We start from the raw sequence: 20,990 nt of genomic DNA on the forward strand, positions 1-20,990 counted from the left end.
ATTTCTGTAGAATTTTAAAAAACAGCTTATGAGATAATTGATATCTACAAAATTACAATTTTTAAAAATAAAGAATGTGTTTGTGGGACATTTGATAGCTTTATAAAAGTTGGTTCTGACAAGTGCATGTTGTTCTCTAGTAATAACAATAACCTAATGCCTAAATAATGCACTGATCTCTAATAACAGGCTTACAAAGAATACTTTCATTTTTGAATGATGTATTGACAATACAGTTTGTCTCAAGTTGAAGTGCATATTTGTAGAACAGCAGATGTACGTTTTCAAAGGGCTTGCAAAACAAAGACCAGCTTTTTTATTTTTTTTTTCCTTTTTGGAAAGTGAATGTGGATGCAGACTTCAGCATTAAGAGGAAATGAATGATTGATATCTAATAATCAAAACCATTTGTAGTACTGGAGATTGTTATCTCCTACTGCACAGGCCTTAAATCTCTGTCTCTTTGATCATTCTCTCTGAACAGACCCATATTCCTGGTGCTTGTCCAACGATATCAGGAATTCATCAACACTCTACAGTTTCAGGTTACGAACTACTGCGTCAGAGTTTGTGCTACAAGCATTTTACAGGATGCTGAGAGCCACCACTGGGATGACTACAAAGCTTTTTATGAGGTGTGAAGTTAAGTTTACTATCCCTCCTTTTTACACAAATATGTTTTACTGCCTACCTGCTTTCTGGCTAATTAGAAACATGAGCTTGGCATTACTAATACCCGAAGGCTGTTAGGATAATATTTTTTAAATATTGAATTCATACTTAGGAAAAACACTGTTTTTAAAAACCTGAAATAAATTAGACGTCAGAACTCTCCTTCTGCTTAAAAGTAAAAATAACTTAATTTGAGCTGCAACGTTGTAGTGCAGCATAGTTGGAATATAATGGGATACAATGAAAACTCAAAGAGATAACAATGCCAAAATGCTACAACCTTGCATTTTTTCCAAAGAGACCAATTAGTTATGGATATCCTTGCATTTTTTCTTGTTATACATTTCCATATGTGTTTGATAAATACCTTTTATTAAGCAGCTTTATTCTTTATACTTATTTTTTTCCTTCTCATCGTATGTTCTTATGAGTATGCTTTAAGACCCATTTGAGGCCGGGTGTGGTGGCTCACGCCTGTAATCCCAGCACTTTGGAAGGGTAAGGCAGGCAGATCACTTGAGGTCAGGGGTTTGAGACCAGCCTGGCCAACATGGTGAAACCCCATCTCTAGTAAAAATACAAAAAGTTAGCTGGGTGTGGTGGTGCATGCCTGTAATTACAGCTACTCAGGAGGCTGAGGCAGGAGAATGGCTTGAACCCGGGAGGCGTAGATTGCAATGAGCTGAGATCCAGCCACTGCACTCCAGCCTGGGTGACAGAGCTAGACTCCATCTCAGAAAAAAAAAAAAGAACACTCATCTGATCAGTTATAGTTTACCTATTTTCATTTAGCCATGTTTTGAAATCCCAAATTGAAGCCTGATGATTCCCAGTGCAGCCAGACCCAGGATCAATTAAAATTATTCATCATCAAGCTTCATTAGTTTCCCTTCACCTAAATCTCATTGATTATGTGCAGACCACAATATTTGAAATTCCTTGAAGTTGATTCCAGGGCAGGGTGAAACATTTATAATATCTTAATAAAAGGTAATCAGGATTTTAAAAAAAGTTCAACAGCCATGCCTAGTTTCATTAACTTTTCCATTTTACCCTTTCCTCTAGATTGAAGTTTATGATTTTCATTTTATTGATTGTCCTAATCACTATAGAGTATTGAGAAAAACAGAGTGGAGTTTTATTCATCAGAATCGCTCCTGTCACCTCGCAGGCACTGAAGGTTCCTGTGGTTTGATTTATGCCTGAGTTATTATCATAATAAATGTTGCTACAACAGAGAGGAGCAGCTAATAAGAAGCTCTCTTAAAGGACTTTCCACTTTTTCTAAGGCCATTTCATCTCTCCTTTAGAGGCCCTTCCCAGAGAGTTTTTCTTTTTGCAAGAGCATCCATATAGAGTTTTCCAAACCTGACATACTTCAAACAGTCATGGAAGCAGCAAACAGAATGAGAAAGAGAAAGTGGTATGGTGCAGCTGGTAGCCTGAGATAAGAATGAAAGTATTGGTCTTCCCCTCTCCTGGCAGCATCATATTTTCCTTATTTGCCTTGAAGTAAACAGAGTGGTTGAAAATGAATCCATCTCATGTTTCAAACTATTTCAATATGTCAGTGTACTACTAATGAGCAATTTTATATGATGTTTTCCGTGAAGAACAGGTATCATCTCACTATATGTTCAACATAGGAGTATTATGTTTCCTCTTATGCAAATTGGGAGCTAGAAGAGTTCTACAGTGTAAATAAGTGGATGCATTGAGAACCTGTTATTGAAGTTACCAAGTATTTTAAAAACCAACAAATTACCATGTAACATGCAGCTCTTAGATCTTATGACAAGGCTTTAGCTTCAAAGACGGAAATAACCAGATAGTTACCCTGTGCTTACATGGTACTGTAGCTTCCATATACTTACATGGTCAGTAGTTACAATTTAATTGCAGACTTAGTGGTTGTTATTTATTCTCAGAAAATAAAGTGATACTTTTTTGTGTGTATCAAAAATAAGAACCTTCTAAAAATAGCACTGATTTTAAACTGTTTTGACAACTGGAGTACCTGACATGGTTTTATCTTGCTTACTGCACCCCTTTCTTCTGCTGTCCCCATTATTCCAACTGATTTGTGAAACAGAACTAGTATGTTTTTGGCAGGCCTGCTTTGAGAGGGAAAAAGATGATATCTGCCTGACTGGAGGTGAAGGGTAGGATAGAGATCTCAAGGGAACCTATCGCCATGCGCAGAGCATAGTAAAGAAATAGTAAAATAATTTACAAGATATGCAGCAATGTTTGCTCATGTTTTGTGATAGCAAGTGAGATCTAGATACATTATTTCCATTTTCTAAACTGTCAGCTTGAGAGAGTCAGAGTTCTGTATCTCTCTGATGAGGTGCTGGTCACGATGGCACAGTGGGTGTTCAGATTACATGTTTAAAATTAAGCTTTTAGGATGGTTGACATCTGCTCAGTTTTAGGAACTTGTGTTTTCCAATAGTCAAAGAATAAAGAATTGTCTGTTCAAAGATAATATTGAGTGGCTTCTATAATAAAGCCCAGCTGCTTGTTTCCTGATATATAATCTAAATAAAAGCTCACATCTGTTTACATCATAGTGGGTTTGCAAAAATAACAGATGTTTATTAGCAGAATACTTTTGAAATGACAACAAATAAGGAAACTGGTCAGAAAAATAAATGAACCACATTTAGTTTAATGAAAACCCTTGCATACATTGAAGTTGTATGAATTTAAAAAGAATTGTTAGAACAAAGACCTGTTTGAAATATTTTAAAGTAAACATGAAGTTTATATTTTAAAAAGTCTTAAAATGAGTATTTTTTACTTTTAAGGGAAGAAATCTGTGTGCCCAAACTTACTTTTATTTTCTCATTTATCACTAAATGGTAGCTGTTAAGGAAATTGGTTTTTAACATTTTGAAGAATATGAGAAATCATTTTGATCACGTTATAATAAGAACTCACCCATTGCCATAGGGAAAGTTAGTGTAAATCATTCATGCTAGTCACTATCAACTGGGGTCAGTTTTGCTTAAATTTATATGCAACACAAAGGGTATGAGAGAACCAAGCGTTAAAACTCCTTTCTTGGTTTAAAAAGTATTCATCAAAACACATGACAAAGAAAGCATAAGAAACTATAATTTTGCTGCTTCATCATTAATTTTGTAATTTCTTTTATCTTTTTTTTGTTGTTTTTTTTTTTGTTTTGTTTTGTTTTTTGAGACACAGTCTCGCTCTGTCACCCAGGCTGGAGTGCAGTGGCACGATCTCTGCTCACTGCAAGCTCTGCCTCCCGGGTTCACTCCATTTTCCTGCCTCAGCCTCCCAAGTAGCTGGGACTACAGGCGCCCGCCACCATGCCCAGCTAATTTTTGTATTTTTAGTAGAGACGGGGTTTCTTAGTAGAGACGGGGTTTCTTAGTGTTAGCCATGATGGTCTCGATCTCCTGACGTCGTGATCCGCCCACCTAGGCCTCCTAACGTGCTAGGATTACAGGTGTGTAATTTCTTTTTTCTTAAAGAGTTTAGATGCACATCTAATTAGGAAATCAGAAGCCAGTGGCCGAAGTCCCCTCCAATTTGAACTCGACTCTGACATTTTGATGCCCAAGTTTCTTACCCAAGGAATACAAATTCTACTGGTTTATAAATGCCATTTGAAAGTCGGTAGATAATAACTATAAATTATTATCGTTTCATTGGCTGCAGAAGATATTAGTAATCAAATAAACTACCAGAAGAGTAATACATAAAGAAAATACTAATGGGAGTGTCTACATAAGAAATGATCAACTTTTGGTATAAGAGAACAGCAGATTTTTTTTTTTTACATGACATTTGCCTGACAAATACAGATAGTGGACAAAGCAGAAATTTTAAGTAAAAGATAATCACTTGGAATATAATGGGAAATTTTACTGGTTTAACTTTTGATATATTAACATCATCAAGATAATGCTTGAGGAATGCATTCTAATCTTCCTATTTCAAATAATCATTTGATCTGATTTGAAGAAAATAAGGTGAAACTACTAGCATACCTCCCTGAGAGTACGTGTTACCTGATTAATGCTTGTAAATCATTTGAGGCCACACTCTTCTTTCTGCCTGTTCCCATTGGCCTTGGCCATTGCTAATTCTTCCTCTGCAGTCGGAAAATTTGGCACACAGAAGAGATCTGTACAGGGGTGGAAAGGCATGAAAATATAACTCTTTAAAAGTATGAAGTGTCATAAAAATACTAAGACATGATGATAATATGTGCCTAGGCTTTAGAAAATCTTGTAAACTCAGACTATTGTGGTATCTGTTTCTAGTATTGTTATTTAAATGCCATAGGCAAAATAGCCTAATGTAATAATATTCGATAGTTACCCATCCCCCTTAGTTTCCAGAATGTTCCTAAGAATGCAGTATGCAAGTTTATTTTTACTCCTGTTACTTCATTATAATGCGAAATCTGAAACATTTATAAAATTACCTTAATGATGCTAATAGGCTCAGAAAAATATACCTACTGAAATTATTTAAATAGATTTTAATTTTAGAAGAATCAGTCCACTATCTTAAACAAGCTAGCATGGCTTTTTCAGCAACTACAAAGCTAGTTGTTTAAAAATAGATTTTAAACCCTAGGCTAGGCGTAGGTAAATCAAGGCTATGCTAGGTTAAATGTTTGTGATCTGGATTTGCACTAGAATATCTAGTCTCGAAATAAAACATCTGTTCCTTTGTCAATAAGGATGTTTTACATCTTGTCAAAAATCTTTGTTGGTCTTCTAGTGTGTCAAACTCTTTAGCTATTTCCTTTCAGCCTGAACTAATTAGGTTCATAGGAAGCAAATTGACATTTTAGAAGATGTAATTCTATGGTTTAACGTGTGGTGGCTTTGCCAGGGGGAAAGATGTTCCTTCTCGATCCAGATGTGGCATTATTTCTGCTGGTCTCTTCATTACGATCTCTGGACCATTCTGCCTCCTAAGTTAGCCCAGGAGATTCTAGTGGAAGTGCTGGAGAAATCTTTGAGTATACTGGCCTCCAGATATGCTCGGGCCCACCCCAGCCGTAAAAGAACTCCACAGTTAAGGTAATTGAAGTTCTGAAAAACATTGCTTTTCAAGAAAAGTTTCATTAGTTGGTATAAAGCAGAATTCTGAATCTCATGACATACTCCTTATATATTTAACATGTTTCTAACATCTGAAAAGAAATCATATTCTATTCTCCTGAGTTATTTAAGTGGAAATATGAAACCTGATTCAAAATGTTTGTTCTTTTTATTCCTTAAAATTGTCTATAGAACCCACTTGTTTCTAAAAAATGATTCAAGGTGTCCTATAATCTAGGATATAGATACACAAATGTTAATAAGATAAAAATAGAAAATTAAGGCCCTGAAGTTGATACCAAAGCATCCATGCCATGATGGAGCAGTCAATTTGACACATTTGATTTGAGCTTCTAGGCAACCAGGGGATTTGAGTTGTTTTTTGTTAAGGCTTTAAATATAGAAGCTTATCTTCATTAAGAAAACCTAATTATTTTCTTCCTAATATATTCTAATTATTTTTTCCTTTTATTTTCACTATTTGTTACTAACAGCCAGTTCAACAAAATGTGAAATCACAGAAAATGAGGAGCAGCAGTCACTGAGTATTAAATAAGACTGAATTATAGTACAATTCTATGAGTTATCTAGGCAATGAATATATGAATTGTGCTTACATGACTACAATGGTCTTGTATGTATATGAAGAAAAGATTTTTGTTTTGTAAATATTCTGTATAATGTGATTCAGACCTTTTAGGTAGAATCATCTTTTTTCAGATATATTTTAGGAGGAACCTACAGACACGGGAGGCTTTCTTTTTTTTTTTTTTGGCAGGAGGAATCATTTCCTGATCATGTTCTTGTAAAGCATGCTGCAATTTGAAGGGCATTTAGGTCCTGCTGCAGTGTTTCATAAATATGGTATTTTGCACAGGCTGTTTTGAATTACTGACCAGACTCTTTTAAAAAACTGAACTCTGAAGAACAGATGGAAAATTCCTTTTGAAAGCAAAGAATACCTTCATTCTTTTCCTTATGTAGCATAAATCATTTTTGATTATGAAATGGCAAGTCATTATGAGATATTTGTGAAATCAGCTTTACTGTTACCTCATGAAATAAGTAGAAATGGGTAGTATATTTAATGAATTAACTGTACAATAGAGACTTTTGGTTTTTATTTTCTGGGTGGTTGCATAAAAATGCCATGCAATGCTAGAATTATTGCTTCTAGTTTTTATACGTAAAATATATAAGTATTTTTATTTGACTGGTTAGTCCTAAACCACCATTATTATGGAAATCAGATTGTGTATGTGTGTCTCTACATATATATTGGATTAGAAATTGTTTATCTAGCAATTAGGAAAAGCATGTACAAACTAAAATTAAACGTTTATAAAGGCTATTATTGATTCTTTTAGTATTCCAGTAGCCTCCAAATGTCACATAACTAAGCCATATATATGGTTTATATATGTGTCATATATTATTAATATATAATATTTATTATATAGTAAATTTGAGACCAAAATGTCATTTTAAAAGATCCTCAAACTTGTATTTTTCTTATCACTTCAAAATTTTCATCTTCTATTTCTTCAACCCTGAATGTAAAAGACAAATAAAAGAAGAAACTAACTGAGGTCTGTTCAATTTAGTTAGATGCCAAAATAATAATTAAAGAGATCTTCGGGTCCCTATTAAAACTTGAGAAAGATGGAAACAAAGAAATAAGTCTATGAATAAGATAAATAATATGCATATTTTCCACAAATTTATTTAATATTAAACATTTCTGAAACTATAGGCTTCTCGATTTGAGCTTCGTTTGTCATTTCTTCTTATCTCCCACTTGCTGGGAGAACATGCTACCAATCTTGTAACTTTTTTTTGACAGCTTACATATGAGTGAGGAGAATTGTTGTGCCATGAAATTTTAACCTATCGTACATATACATGGATAATAGCAAATTTTTCTTCTCATCTAGCTTCTGTTTTGCTCAGTATAATTTCCGGGATGATCTCTTGAGTTTCTTGAACAGAATCCTAATAATGTAAAAGAAACAGTTTTTAAAAGCACTCCTAAAACTCTATTACAGAGCTCACCATCCCTAAAGATAATGGTATTGTGGGTCATCTAACACCTAGAAACTCAAAGAGTGTCTTTGATACTTTCTATTTGGTTTAGATCTCTGAAGTTCTGGTATCTAACTGAATTCTTCTATTCTTACATATGCTTAGTACAAGAGATATGAATGAAAGTGCCTACCAAGCAGAAACATTATTTTGTTTAACATGATTTTCTTTTCTTTCTTTCCAACAGACTTGATGTCACAACAATTTTGATGTGCACTGAGAACATGTTATGGTCAGTTTGTACATCTGTACGGAAACTTTTGAATCCTCATCAGCATACAGATGATAAAATTTTTAAAATTCACACTCATTGTAATAATCTGTTTACAACATTAGTCATTTTGACTTCACCATTAACAGAATTGTATAAGTAAGTATCAAATGTATTTTCCTTTTAGCTATTATGATATATAATAACGTGATTAACAAAGTTATTTTCATAACACTTATGGAATTATGTGAAGTTACAAGTAGAAATCTTTTGAAGTGCATTTTTGATACTGTGAACTAGGCCATTTTATAAAACTAACACCAACCAACAGAGTTTCATAATTCTCAATGCAATTCAGTGCCCGAAAATGTGTTATGTTTCTATTGGTCAATCCCATTCAGCTGATAAAGTTCTAATACAATCAGGAACATTTTTAGTTTCACTATTTGGGTTGTTTAAATGATCAAATTATATTGATGGCCTGGTTATCGCAGTGATTTTTTGATACTCTGTGAAAAAGAAAACTATATTTGAGATATACCTCAACTAGCAATGGCAAATGGAAATAGAAATAATAATTACATTTTTAAAATGTGGAAATATTTTACTTAGCTCAACAAATAAGATTTAGAAAAATCTAGAAATGTGGAATTACTTTTGATTTCTGGTTAATTCAATTCAAATCTGTAATGTTATAGAGGAGGTTAGAATACGTCTTATAATAAAATATTAATACCATTTTGTTTATATCCTCCTCCAAAATTGTCACTTTTATTTTTTAACTAAATAATTGTATCTTCATGGGTAGTAAAAATTTCACATATGTCTATTTCTAAGGATAAATTAGGTCAAGTGTTTCTTTGCATAACATTCTGGTAAAAGCGACATACAAATCTTAATTTTTAATACATTTTGACACATTTGTATTAGGTATTCTAAGAGAATTAACAGCTTTTATTTCAGCTTCACCTACTCTGACTTTCAATAAACCCATTGTTTACAGAATGTTCCTTCTAGCAGCCCAAGTTGAGAGCTACTTTTAGAAATGGAGCATTCTTTCAGAAAGGGGAAGAAACAGTAAGATAAATCACCATATGGTTGATACTATGTACATAATGGTTCATAATCATAAAAAGCTCAAGTCTGAAGCCCATAATAAATCCTAGGAAACTAAACTGATTTACCATAGATGAAAAAATTGCTGTGCTCTCAGTTCAATGGGTCATTTCATCTAAGAGGAAGGCCCTGTGAAAATCGGGAACAAAGTTGACAAATTTCATGGATTGGTCATGGTGAGCAATATTGAATTTCATGCTTTGTCACAGATGAATTGAAAAATTTTAGCCCCCCAATGCATTTGTAAAACAAATAAATTATTATCAAAGATTGCATATTTTAATAATAATGTAACATACATTCATTATTGTTAACCTATGGCTTTTTGATACATTTTTAACAACTATGCAAGTACTGAAATCTCTATGATTTGTGCATTAGATATTGCACTGTAACCTCATTCAGCAAATTTAAATTGCTAATTTCAGTCAGGATTACAGAACATTTTACGCTAAGCACTGCCTCTGGTTTTTCTTAATGTAAAACATAGATAACTATATTGCTTTGAAGCATGAACAAAAATCTAGATATACTTTAATTCTTTTAAAATATTTCTCAGTTCAGAAAATTTCAAAAGTTTTATCCATTGATGTTTACTTAAATGTCATGATGATTTTCCTAGACTATACATCTAATCTTTGAAATATACTTTGCTTTGTATTGACAAATGAAATATACAGGGCAACATGTTCTTTGCCAATTAGGGAAAAATATATTTGTGTGTTGCAAGAACTCTACTGACTTATTGAGCTTTTTTACACATCCAAGATATGAATCTGTCATACTATTAGCATACTAAAAAAATTGTGAATCTCACATTAAAAAATTAAACCACATTCTTTGAGGAATTGGTGAAAAGTAGCAATCAGATGTTAATAATATTGAATTTTTATAAACTGTATCTGACATTTGTCACTCTATGTGATATGCCCTTTTAGAAGGTGACTGCCTTTATTTCAAGTAGTTCTGACGGATAAACTGAACGTGTTTTCCTTTCTGAACTTCGCGTAGGACCACGAAATCCCTGGACAGGAATACATGATTTTAAAGTCTTTTCAGGAAGAATGAAACCTGTTTGCAAAAATATGTGTTCTTTTTTAGCTCGCCTTTATAGATTTCTGTTAGAATGTTGTAAAAGGAGTACTTCAACTTTGTTCTCCAGGGAAAGGAACATGCTGAAACAGAAAATATTCACCATGTATTTTCCAAAGTGCTTATCACTTATATTTCTTTCATAAAGGCAGAGAACTGCAGGTTCAGAAGCATATTCACATACATGTTCATACACATCCCCACACAGTGGTTTCATATGTTGCATTTTGGATGAGTAGACTTTAGTTTTAGTTCATCTGTAGCAGGTTAAAAATTACTAGAATTTTGGGTAAATGCAATTCAGTTTCAATTCGACAAATGTTGCTGCCTCTCTAGCCCCTCTGATTGAAGACAAGGGATACAACAATGAGCAAGATGTAATATCTGCCACAAGTAATTTAAGAAAAGCTGATGATATTTTTTATTTTAAATTAAAATAATATTGCCCTCCCTAAATCTATAATAAAAAGTAGAATTAGATAATAAATTTCATATGTATATCTAATGTCTATATCTATATTTACCCAAATGTTTTGATGTTTTATATCAAAACTCCTAATAGTAGAAACTTTTTGAAAGCTGGCTATTTCAACATTTAATAAGATGGAAGTGTGGGATTTCAATACAACTGCCAACAAGCCATGCAGAGGATAGGGTCATCAGAAATATACCCGAAGGTAGATCACTAAGCCAAGGAATAGCAGCCTCATCTTGGGGTCCATTTGTTGTCACTCATAAGGCTTTTTAGTCACCAAATTCCAATGCTCTGTTTATAGTTCTGTTTCAAACTAATGTTAGGCCTTTCGAGGTTATGGCCTTACCCTTTGTTTAAAAAGAAACTATTTCACTGTCTTTCAGAAAATAAAATAGGCCTTTGCTTTTCCTACCTCAGGAGTGACTGGCACACCTTGGAAAACAGGCAGGTCCCCAAAATGTTAAGCGTAGAATATGCTTATGTGAAATGTTGAGCATATGGTCATATGGCCCAGCAATGAAAATACTATGTCCACACAAAAATTTGTGTGGGAGTGTTCAAAATGTTATGTCCATACAAAAATTTGTGTAGCAGCATTTTTCAAAATAACACACTGAGAAAGCAGCCAAATGCCCATCAACTAGTGAATGGATACATAAAATGTGGCATATCCATACAGTGGAATATTATTCAGTAATAAAGGGGAATAAAGTGCTGATATGTGCTGCCACAGAGATGAACCTCAAAAACATGCTAAGTGAAAAAAACCAGACACAAGAGCCCACACATTGTTTGATTCTATTTATTAGAAATGTCCGGAATAGGCAAATCCATAGAGACAGAGAGTAGATCAGTGGTTACCAGAAGCTGAGGGGAGGAGGGAATGGGGAGTGACAGCTAATGAATACAGGGTTTCGTTTGGGAATAAAATATTCTAAAATTAGATACTTAGGAGGTTATGCAGCTCCATAAATATAGTATAAACCATCTAATTGTATACTTTAAATGGGTAAATCTTGTGGTATATGAATGATACATCTCAATAAAGTTGTGAAAATGAATATAGACTGAATGGAAATTTAAACACATTTAAAATGATTTTTAAAAAAAAAAAAAAAGGTATCTGGCAGAATGCAAAATTTTCCAGAAAGTGAAGTTTCTTGCCTTAGCCATTTTGTTTAGGTTCAATGACTCCCTTTTTCCACCTTCCTGTAAACATTATTTTTAAAGGGAAATCTCATTTTTTAAAAAAACACAAAATTAAACAGCTTTGTATATCATCCTAATAAGGTTAAAATACCCCAAAAGAGCCAGTCATTGAATTTAAAGAGGGCTGCTCCCAGAATATTCGACTGGCTGGTTCCTGGTGTACCCCAAGGTCCAGTCTTTCTCTCTCTCCACCTAGTGTCCTGTTCTCAACCTGCCCTTTGGCTGTCTACCACCCACAATTGCTCTTCACAAATGGCCCTTAACACTCATCCTCCTTTTAACTAAGCAAGGTCTGGTAATACCTTTTATTCATCCTTTCTTTGTTTTACCATGTATTTACCATGAATCTACTATGGGCCAGTTATTCTCTAACCTCAAATTATCATTTGCTAACCTCAAAGAGTTATTTTCATCATGAGAAATTCAAGGCACTTAAATGTTACTTAATGACATTTAGGCAACAACTTGTAGTCTCAGGTATAATGCCGGTTTTTGAAAGTGAAGTAGCTACTTAGAATTCTGTTTAAAATCTTGAATTTGGTATTCATAGGTAGTTGTCTGTGATTCTAGGGCCATCAGAAAGGTTCACATGTCCTCAGTTATCTCAAGCTTCTCAGGGCTATCTTAGTCATTCAGTTTCACACTAATTCTGCCTTTTCTAAGGTTGTGGTCTTCTCTTGGTATTATTTACTGAACACCTCCAATGGCCCAGGCACCATGGCAGGCACAGATGACTCAAGAAGTCTAACCTGACCCTCCACTCACATAGAGCTTACATCCTTGGGCTACCTTAATTTAGTCATGGAGGTTTATTCCATTAACATCGTATTATGAGACCCGTTTCTCCTGGGGAGGGCAGCCGAAAGCAACATGACACAAGAGAAGCATAAAACCCAGCTAACTCTTTTTAGCTCATCAGTTGTTCTCACTTTTGATGTGCATTGGTTTTTATCTCCTTTCAGCATCTGGCTGCATAAGCCCAAAGAGCTGATCAGTTTTGTTAAAGAAAAAAGGAATGCCGGCAACATAGGTGTAGATCAGAGAACCCAGAGAGAGTGAATCTAGGACAGAGTGCTGGCGTGGTCGGCACAGAGGCCGTATGATGCTAACACAAGGAAGGGGCATAGCTAGTTGAGGTTGGAGGAAGGACAAAGGCAAGGAATTTTCCCAAATTCACTCTTTTCCCCTTAAGCAAAGTCATCTTTACAGTGTGTTCATTTGGGAATGTGAAGAAATGTACCTGCTTCAAACTTATAGACATTTATTTTTAAGAAAGTATTTAAATTTGCTGTATCAAAATTCTTTTATGTCATGGAAAATATAATCCTATGGCTCATACAATTGTATTTTACTCTCCACTATGAATTATTTAGAGCATCCTCTCTTTTAACTGTATACCAAAACATCATTAGAGGTTGTCTAATAGCTAGCTCATAATTTCATTCTCCCATTGAGGCTTGTGAGCCAATTTTCACCCTGTTATACTCTCTAGAATAATGAAACTAATTTGGGATCTTGCTGTGGAATTAAATGCTCATACAGATCTCACTCCCTTTGAGACCATAAACATCTGCCATAATATCTCTTATAGCCAAATAACCTTACTATAACCAGTATGACTGAGAAACTGTCAGTGGAGTAAAACAGTTTAGGTACTGGCAGAAATGCTCAGGTAAATACCATATTGCCAATGGTTTGTCATCTAAGAAATTTGTGTACTAAATGACCATGCCATTATTTTTAGACCCTCCATTATTTTATCTAGTCATGAGAATAAAACTGTAGCTAGGCAACCATTTAGACTATCAGGAATTTCATGTCAGTTTTGAAATGGCCATAGACTTTTTTAAGGACAATTTCTAACTGTTGTTATCTTATAATGATATCTTATTTATATTGAGCACTTATTGTGTACAAGCCACTTTGCTAAATCCTTTAAATACATTATTCCACTTAATCTTCACACTGACTCTGTGAGGTGATTTACTATTTTAATTCCCATTTTACAAATGAGAAAACGAAGGCTAAATATACTGCCACCAGCATTGCCTGTTAATAAAAGCATGTTAAGGATATAAGCCCAGGCTCTCTGGCTCCGGTTCCTGCATGTGCCCATACACTACCTCTATATAACCTTTGATGACCTTACCCTTGGGGTATGGAGCAGATAAAAAAGTAAATGGAAAGGGATTGGAGGTAGAGTTAAATCCTATAAAAACAAACCAAAATTAGGGCATAGAGGGGGGATGAGGTTGTGAAAGGGGATATATTTTAGAAAGGGTAGTCAGAGAAGACTTAGCAGAGAAGCTTCAGAGGTAGAGCAATCTATGGAGCTACTTGAACATGACAGAGAAGTCATCTAGGTAAGGTATTCATTCTTAGAGGAATGAAGTGGCCCTCAGATAACTAGACAAATAGGGATTTTATGCAAAGAGATCAAAGAAGTGTGAGGGAAAGTAGGCATAGGCTATGAGAAAGGCTACAAATATATGTATGTCCGCATTCTCCAGTCCCTCCTGATCTCTCATCAAGACTTCTATGTCTTGTCCCGTCATTTTCTCTGAGTCTTTCTCTTCCTTTGAGACTGCCTTTCTCTCCAGGCCACTTGCTGTATCTCTTGTCACATTGTACCAGCACCCTCCCTTTCCTAGCTCTCTTGCAGTGGCATGGTCCTCCTCATACCCTCACTTTCTTGGGCTGTATCCAGACTCTGGTACACTTTTAGAGAATATCACCCACCTCTCCTTTTATACCTTTTGGCAATTCCACTCTTTGTCCAACCTTGGGTAACTCCTTTTTTCATCCTTCCCCACTTGGATCAAGCCCCTGATCTTGCCCCATCTGTTTGTTAGCAGATGGCCTTGTCCCTGTACTTCTAAGAAAATCCACACCATCATGAATGCACTTTAACTTCTCATTTCTGTTTTTAATAATTATTCTTCTCTCCACTCACCTCTACATCCTTTGATTACTCTCTGATCAATATGTCTCTTTTCCCAATTAAAGTAAATCTTTTTACCTGATCTCTTGATTGCATTTACCTCCTACTAATGGCCTTTTAAACATCCTTTCTATCTTGTCTTGTGGCTCCTTCCCCCAAACATCTCCTATATTAAAAAATGTTCCTCCATTACTATTATGTTTCCCTCTCAAAACAGTTTTCATTCATTGTCTACTTTTATACCTACCACTCACTCAGTGCACTGCAACTGGACTTCTACCCTCAGCATGCTAAGCTAACAACATGGGCAGGGTCCTCCATACATACCTGATTGCTAACTCAGTGGATTCAGTCATTTTCTCTTCTTTTGGCTTCTCTAACACCACTTTCTCCTGTGTCTTGGCCTACTTCTCTGATTATTCCTTCTTGGTTTTGCTTGAATGTTTCTTTTACTGGCCTCACCCTTTAAGTGTGGGTATGTTCCAGAGTTTTATCTTTGACGATCTTTACATCTTACGTTCCTTTTTTTTTGGCGGGGGGTTGGGGGGTAGTGTGAATTCACCCATTGCTATGGCTATACCATTATGTTGATGACTTCCACACTGATATCTTCAAACCAGACAGCTCTTGTATGTGCTGTATCAGTAAATCCAAATTACTATTGGATGCCTTGGATGTACTTCGGATGTCCGCAGCCCCCTTAACATACCTAAAACTAAGTAAAATACTTGCAATGTATCCTAAGCTTCTTCGTTTTCCTTAATTTTCTCCTTCTATCTTCCCATTCATGCCATCACCAACTCCATGTCATTAGGAGATGAATATTGTTCGTTCTGTGAATTTAACATGTTTTATATTTGTCTACTACTTACTATCTCCTGTCTCTTACCTTGGTTCAGTGTCTTATCCTCTCTGACCTGTCTACTGCAATATTGCCTTCATTATCTCCCTCTCTCCTGCCTGACTCTTTCCAACCTGCTCTCCTCACTACTGCTAAAGTTATTTTTCTAGAATGTAAAACTGCTAGTGTTAATCCCATGCTATATACTCTTCAGTGATTCTTTATTGCCAGTACTAAGTCCAAACTCCTTAGAAAAACATATCCTGGTACCTGGTCTGGCTTCTGCCTACTTCTCTAGCTCACATACTGGAATACATGGGATGGAAATATTACAGCCTGACTTTGAAGCCTATTTAAGGAATTTCTGTTTTGATCTGAGATTTAGTGAGAAAAAAAGCCTTTTAAAGAAAAGATGATATATTAAAGTCTAAAAAATGTCCAAGTCTATTTAATTAGAAGATGTTCTATTTAGCAAGACAACCAGGGGGAGAGAAGGGTCAGATTTGAAAAAGCATGAGGATACAACAAGCAAGATGTGGAGTGAAAAGATAAAGGTGGATTTTCAAAATGGAAATCTGTTCTGGATATCAAAAGACACTATTGCTCCTGTACTGTATATAAAGAGAGATGGTACTACCTCAAAAATTCCATTTCTAAAGCATTCCCAGTCATTACTCTTAACTCTGTGTAGGAAAATATAATCTCCTGTTGTTATACATTTGTTACTAGCCAAGTTATCTGCTAAAGATTTTATGTAACAAATGCTTTTCTATTGTGTCAAGATTTAGAGTTGAATTTGAGCCAATCTAGAAAAATGTTACAGTAACTGTTGATAGCCGTAGATCAGATATTCGGGTTACATTGTTTTAATTTTGAAAGTATAATTATGTATTTTACAATTAAATTCTTCTTTATAAGCCCTCTCTAGATCCTTAGGAGCATACAAAATTAATTATAAATCCTAATTAATTATTTAATATTTATAAATCACTTTAAAGATTAAAAAGAGGTACCATCATGCTAACATTTTTACATTAATGAAGCAAATACTGGCATTTATTGGATTCAGGTTGAAGAAAATAACAATGGGACATAAAAATACTACTCATGGGAAACATAAGTAATATTCATTGTACTATTCTTCATCGTTTTGTCATGACAAATTATATAACATGAGATTTTTAAAAATTAAATGATAATGGTATTGTTACACCTTCCCCAAGTGTAAAGATTGTTTTATAGAGGTTCGTAAAAATTCTAAATCTCAACTTGTGGTTTTTCATGGCTATGCTGACTTGCCCACCTGGCCCCTGAGCCACCTATTAACATAAATCCCAAGCGGATGAAGTAGGGGCATTGTCCATTCTAGCACAATACCATTTTGTGTAAAAATCTTTAACTGAGCCGGGCACAGTGGCTCACGCCTATAATCCCAGCACTTTGAGAGGCCAAGGCGGGTGGATTGCCTGAGTTCAGGGGTTCGAGACCAGCCTGGACAACATGTTGAAACCCCATCTCTACTAAAATACAACAACAAAAAAAAAATCAGCCATGCGTGGCAGCGTGTGCCTGTAACCCCAGCTACTAGGGAGGCTGAAGCAGGAGAATCACTTGACCCTGGGAGGCAGAGGTTGCAGTGAGCCGGAATCGCACCACTACACTCCAGACTGGACGACAGAGCAAGACTCTGTCTCCAAACAAAGAAACAAACAAAAAAAAATCATTAACTGAATCCTAAGTAAAAATCAAAAGTTATTTCAATTGTCATAGTTAATGCTTCCTGTATATTCTAAACTAATTATTTGTATTTCCCTAGGACTTTTCAGCATGGCCTGGATGAGTCTGCTTCAGATTCCTTAAAATCATTTTTTAAGCAACCATTATATTGGGTTTCTTGCATATCACATTTCTACCCTTCTTTACTCAGGTGAGAGCCTCTAAATGCCATACTATCTATAATTCTATGATTCCTTTTAAAATTTAATAGAAATTTTTATCAATGGATGTAAACGAACTTATATCTTACAAAAAGAACTTACGACTTTTCACAATTGGCAGGTAAGTAAAGAGTATTATTTCTCTTTTCTTAGCTCAAGAATCAAAGGCATAGGCCTCATGATTATTCTACTAGCTTATAGCTTTAGTGATGTAATGGAAAACTGTAAATTTTTGGAATTTAGTTTTATTTTAAAACCTGTCTTTCTTGATCTATGACTGGGGATTTGGCAGTTCTCAAGCTAATTATCAAACATAGACATGTAACTAACTCAGAGCCTTAGGTAGAAGTTGAGAGAGTAGTAACTTTTTAAATTATGAATAGGATCTTTCACTTTTATTATTTAATTAACAGCACTTAAAAACAAGAAAAATCATTTAAAGTATGAAATGTGCTTCCAGAGTAATCTGATGGCATTTTGTGGCATTATGTGAAATGGCAGTTTGATTTCTTGCTAAATATAACATTGGAAAGTACCTTTCCTTGGTATCTGAGAATAAAAATATCATGTACAGCTAAAGGAGATATTGTTAATCCCCATACATTCTTGATTCATCTTGGAAATACACTATCAGCTATTTTACCATCTAAGCTGACTATATCTCTCTCTTGAGGAACAAGATTGTCACCCATAAATAGAGGGTGTGAAAACCTCATATACAGAAGTTTCCATAGACACAACAAACTTACACTGTTTGCCTAATGTGTGCCTATTTCCATATGGGTAATGAAAAATCCAACATTAATGAGACATAGACCCCATCTTCAAGGACCTCAATGTATTGTTATTACCTCATTTACATGGAAAACTTTGTCTACATTTCTAGTTAATTACTTATGATTGAGTCCTAGAAATAGAATAGTCTCAATGCTCTGTCATCTTGTGTGTAAATATATCTTGCCATCTTGCCCATAAATATATTTTATTTCATTACGAATTAAATAGCCAACTCCTTAATACTCATTGTTGCAAAAGTAACAAACGACTGGATCTCTTACAGTGTGAGTCAAGCAAACAAGCTGTGTCATTTGATGAGTTCCTAAGTCTATAAACATATCTGTTCTCCATGTTATTATCACATTTGCTTTAACCTATTTTACTGCCCGCTTTTATCTTATATCTGGAACCACTGGAGTTATTCTCTTTTAGGCATAACTCTGTAAGACTTCCACTTCCAAGCTTGCTCGGATCAACCCAGCTAGAGTCCTGGAAATCAGCATGGAAATGGGCTTATCTTTCAAACACTAATTCTTATATTAACTTCTTTCTCTGTTCTATATCTACAGCAAGCAAAAATGCACATTTCTTTTCTTTCTGTTCTGTTTAGCAATCAATCTCCATTATTATCCTAACACAAAGACTAGAACATGGGGACTATTCAGCTCATAGTGGAAATGAAATTTGATGCAAATTCATGAGGGCAGTTTAGTAATACGTATTAAAAACTTAAAAATATTTTTGCCCTTTTATCTAACAATTCTGTTTCTAGGAATCAACTATAAGCAATTAATCAGAGAGGTTGACAAAGTTTTATATATGAAGATATCCATCGGCACATTATTTGTAAGAGAAAAAATGGAAATAAATGTTCTACATTGTAGCATTAAACAATTCAGTATGGAATAGTGGCATAATAGACTACTGTGGAGTGATTAAAGGGCTGGGTTTTGAAAAATAATTACATAGAGAAATAATTGTGGTAGATAAGTTAGGGGGGAAATTGAGATTAGTAATGATGAAATTACCAAAGCCAACTCAGTTTTTAGAGTGATGAGTGTGTACCAGACACAGTGCTAAGTGCTTTACATACAATATCTTTTTAAAACCTCACACTAGTTCTGTAAGGTAAGTACTCAGGTGCTTCTTTTATGGAGTGCAAAGTGCTGTATAGGCAGCAACATTCTGGAGAGAACAAAACTGGAGGCCAGGCTCTGAACCCAGGCCTGTTCTATTCTAAAGCTTAAGCTCTTGACAACCACACCCCTGCCTTTCAAAGGGAAGAGCAGTTCAGGATGATGTTAACAGGTGTACATGAAAAATCATTCCACTGCACAAATAAGATTGTCAGTTATTAATTATGTAAGGTCTTTTTTGTGACTTAACTTTGTAGGGATTCTGACGTGCTAGTATGTAGTGTTTAGCTCTGCTATGGTCTGAATGTATCCTCCAAAATTCACTGTTGGAAATATAATCCCCAAAGCAACGGTGTTGGGTGGTGGGGTCTAATGGAAGTTATTTATATCATGTGGGTTTTTCCATCTTAAATGGATTAGTATTACCATAAAAAGGGCTTACAGGAATGGGTTCATTTTATCTTGCCCTTCTTCTGCCATGTGAGGATGCAGCAAGATGGCCTCACCGGATGCTGGTGTCTTGATCTTGGACTTCCCAGCCTCCAGACTGTGAGAAATAATTTTTTCTTCTTTGTAAATTACCCAGTCTGTGTTATTCTTTTATGGCAGCACAAAATGGACTAAGACAGTCTCAAAGGAGTGATCTAGTATGCAGATTCCCCAAACTTGCTGGGTGAGAGGACTCTTGTTTTGTAGGGAATTAACAATTATTGGAAGGTGGGACATCATTAGGAAGTGTTAAACTATGCTCTACTACCATATTTAGAGCACATAAAAAAGTACATATAGAAAAATAAATATTGAAAGGATATATAGTGGTGGGGTTATAGTTTTTATCTCTGGGTGGTAGGATTGCAAGCAATTTTAATTTTCATCTACATAGTTGTCTATATTTTCCAAAGTTTTTATAGTGATTATAATTTAATTTTATTAATTATGAATACTCTTTTTTTGAGATGGAGTTTCACTCTGTCACCCAGGCTGGAGTCCAATGGCACGATCTTGGATCACTGCAACCTCTGCCTCCCAGGTTCAAGCGATTCTCCTGCCTCGGCCTCCCAAGTAGCTGGGATCACAGGCACACGCCACCATGCCCAGCTAATTTTTTGTATTTTTAGTAGAGACAGCGTTTCACCATGTTGGCCAGGCTGGTCTCAAACTCCTGACCTCAAGTGATCCACCCACCTTGGCCTCCCAAAGTGCTGGGATTGCAGGCATGACCCACTGTGCCCGGCCTGTGAATACATTTTTTGAAAAGCAAAAAGAAAATCTATTTTCTTTGATTTCTCTTTTATTCACATGGCTTAACCTGTAACCTCTATACAGATGATTTCCAGTGCTGCATCTATAGCTTTGAGTGATTACCTATACCCCAACGGTATATGTCCAGCTGTTGTTATTTCTTGAATAC

At 35.1% G+C, this 20,990-nt stretch overlaps 1 protein-coding gene across 1 annotated transcript in view; it reads left to right on the top strand.

Annotated features, from left to right (window-relative positions):
- Window positions 1-20,990, top strand: part of KIAA0825 (KIAA0825 ortholog) — a 462,297-nt gene that overhangs the window by 141,898 nt on the left and 299,409 nt on the right. The window contains exons 11-14 of the mRNA XM_063604394.1: window positions 485-635; window positions 5,551-5,741; window positions 8,032-8,214; window positions 17,546-17,656. Of these exons, the coding sequence (XP_063460464.1) occupies window positions 485-635; window positions 5,551-5,741; window positions 8,032-8,214; window positions 17,546-17,656 (636 nt within the window). The remainder of the gene's footprint in view (window positions 1-484; window positions 636-5,550; window positions 5,742-8,031; window positions 8,215-17,545; window positions 17,657-20,990) is intronic.

The sequence above is a fragment of the Pan paniscus genome, chromosome 4 (assembly GCF_029289425.2).
Source record: "Pan paniscus chromosome 4, NHGRI_mPanPan1-v2.0_pri, whole genome shotgun sequence".
In the NCBI taxonomy this organism is placed as follows: Eukaryota; Metazoa; Chordata; class Mammalia; order Primates; family Hominidae; genus Pan; species Pan paniscus.